General features: G+C 39.0%; 1 protein-coding gene across 1 annotated transcript; it reads right to left on the bottom strand.

Moving 5' to 3' along the window:
* Positions 1-265: 265 nt before the first annotated feature.
* Positions 266-1,916, bottom strand: LOC108996763 (glucan endo-1,3-beta-glucosidase-like). The gene is made up of 2 exons (XM_035689920.1): positions 1,732-1,916; positions 266-1,289 (listed from the first exon to the last, which is right to left on the bottom strand). The coding sequence occupies exons 1-2, from the start codon at positions 1,820-1,822 to the stop codon at positions 334-336; spliced, it is 1,047 nt and encodes a 348-aa protein (XP_035545813.1). The 5' UTR covers positions 1,823-1,916; the 3' UTR covers positions 266-333.
* Between the last annotated feature and the right edge of the window lie 203 nt (positions 1,917-2,119).

Below are 2,119 nucleotides of genomic sequence, written 5' to 3'. Positions count from 1 at the left end.
ATCCAGTGCACTTGTTATTTCTGATTTTATTGCTGCTCTACGAGCTTCATTTCCTGAGTCTGTTTTCCACACAATTACAATAAATCCAAGGTCAGTATATATAGACCTTTCCGTAACAGATTTTGCAGAGTATTACCATACATCATTTGACACCTGGCTAGGCTAATTTATTACAAGGAAATTCTTCTCAACTTATGCTAAAGGACTCTTTGGAGGTACACACGTCTGCTGCCTTAATAAAGGCACTGTTATTTAGAGCAATATATATGTAAATATATATATATATATATATATATATATATATATATATTGGCATCGCCAAAACTGTTCTGATTAACCAAAACTGATTTGGTACTTGGGTTGTTGGCTCGGGGAGAAGAGACCAAAATGTCTCTCAATTCCTGGAGGATTCTTCTGGTTTTCATCAAACATGGCAAACAAATAAGTTTCTATTGCTTGTCCAGGCCTCTTTGGAGTCCCATTCTTCACATGATTAATCAAATTCTTGTAGAAAGTGCCTGCATTTTCTACGCTTGCTGCATCACCCCCTTCTGATGGCCAACCACTCTCTGATACAACGATTTGCAGATTAGGTGCACCAGCTTTCTCAAGAGCAGAGTACTGAGCATCCAACAATGCATCAAAAAGGTTCTGGTACCCACGATTACCTTCTGGGTCTGTGACCACAACCCCTGAAGAAGTAAACAAGGCATATTGAAGGGAAATGTCTTGAGGGTTCAGGGTATAGGCAAAGTAGGGATACACATTGACTAGAAGTGGTGCTCCATTGCTAACGAGGAAATCGATGATTGGCTTTATAAATGAAGATGCAGCTCCAGTGAAGGAGCCTTGTGATGGAGGATATGCATTTTCCACCAAAGTTGTGTCAATGGATGTTGACACCTTGATTTGGTCCTGTAAATTTGCAGCTGCAATTGCATTGCGTATGTTTTGCATGGCAGGTAAAACAAATCCCACTTCAGCATCATTTGGATGTACTTCGTTCCCGACAGCAATGTATCGGAATTTGACATCAGGCCAGAAGTTTCTTACGTTGTTCTGGACCCAGTCTGTTGCTGCCGCAGCATCAGTGAGGGCTTGAAGGTTATTGTTGAGGATGCCGATGATTAGCTCAATGTTTGATCCTCTAAGGGCGTTCAGAGTTGGTTGATTTGGTTCATAGATCCGCATCCTTCCAATGCCATTGCTTTTGTATAGATTTATAACATCTGCTTCAGATGGGAGATTGTCGCCATTTCTTCCATAGCATACACCGACAGATTGTGCGCCTGCATATCAAAATTGGGCCAAAATATGATGAGTTTTTAGCTTAATTAGGTATTGGCAAGTTAAAATGTTCCTAAACATTGATTTTAGGAACAAAGTATTAAAATGATAAGTAACCATTTTGGTCTAAAGTACTTGCAGAATATAATTCTATGAACTATACTGATTCCATCACTCGGAAACATTTGCAGAAAGCCAAACCCGGTTGCTACCATGCACAACTACTCAAGAAAAGAGAAAAAATTACAGTAAATTCTTAGTTCAAACAGGCCTTTTTGGATCAAAATAGTCATATGACGACTGATAAAAGGTGAAGTCTGAGACAGACAGAGAAGCTAGAGCTTCTTGGATTCTCACATCTCAAACCAATTTAGAGCTCAACATCAAAAGATTAGGCAATGCAATATGCACGGACAGAGAGAGAGAGAGAGAGTATTAGAGCACCTGTTAGTTCTAGGCCAGATAAGAAAAAACCAAGTAGCAGCAATATGGGAGCCATAAAAGCTTTGCAATCTTTTGCATCCAAGAAACCCATTTGAGTAATTAAGAAACAAGAAATTGAAGTACCAAATCTATGGCTTAACAGTTAACACTGATATCTTTGCAATACCATCTCTCACATACGCCTTCATTTATATATAGGCCAGTTAGTGCCTTAGAATTGTTGGGTTTTAGACAATGTCCTATACCATTTTCCAATGACCTCTTCACCGTCAATCACTCCATTGACATCAATGCATAATTTGTGACAACTGCCATCTCTTGCAGGAAAACAAAAAATTTCAGGATTCTTAACCACAGACGTACGTGGGACTCAAATAAAAAGTCTTTA

The sequence above is a fragment of the Juglans regia genome, chromosome 5 (assembly GCF_001411555.2).
Source record: "Juglans regia cultivar Chandler chromosome 5, Walnut 2.0, whole genome shotgun sequence".
In the NCBI taxonomy this organism is placed as follows: domain Eukaryota; kingdom Viridiplantae; phylum Streptophyta; class Magnoliopsida; order Fagales; family Juglandaceae; genus Juglans; species Juglans regia.
Note: the sequence above shows the minus strand (reverse complement) of the source record. Positions and strands in the feature narration are given on the sequence as shown.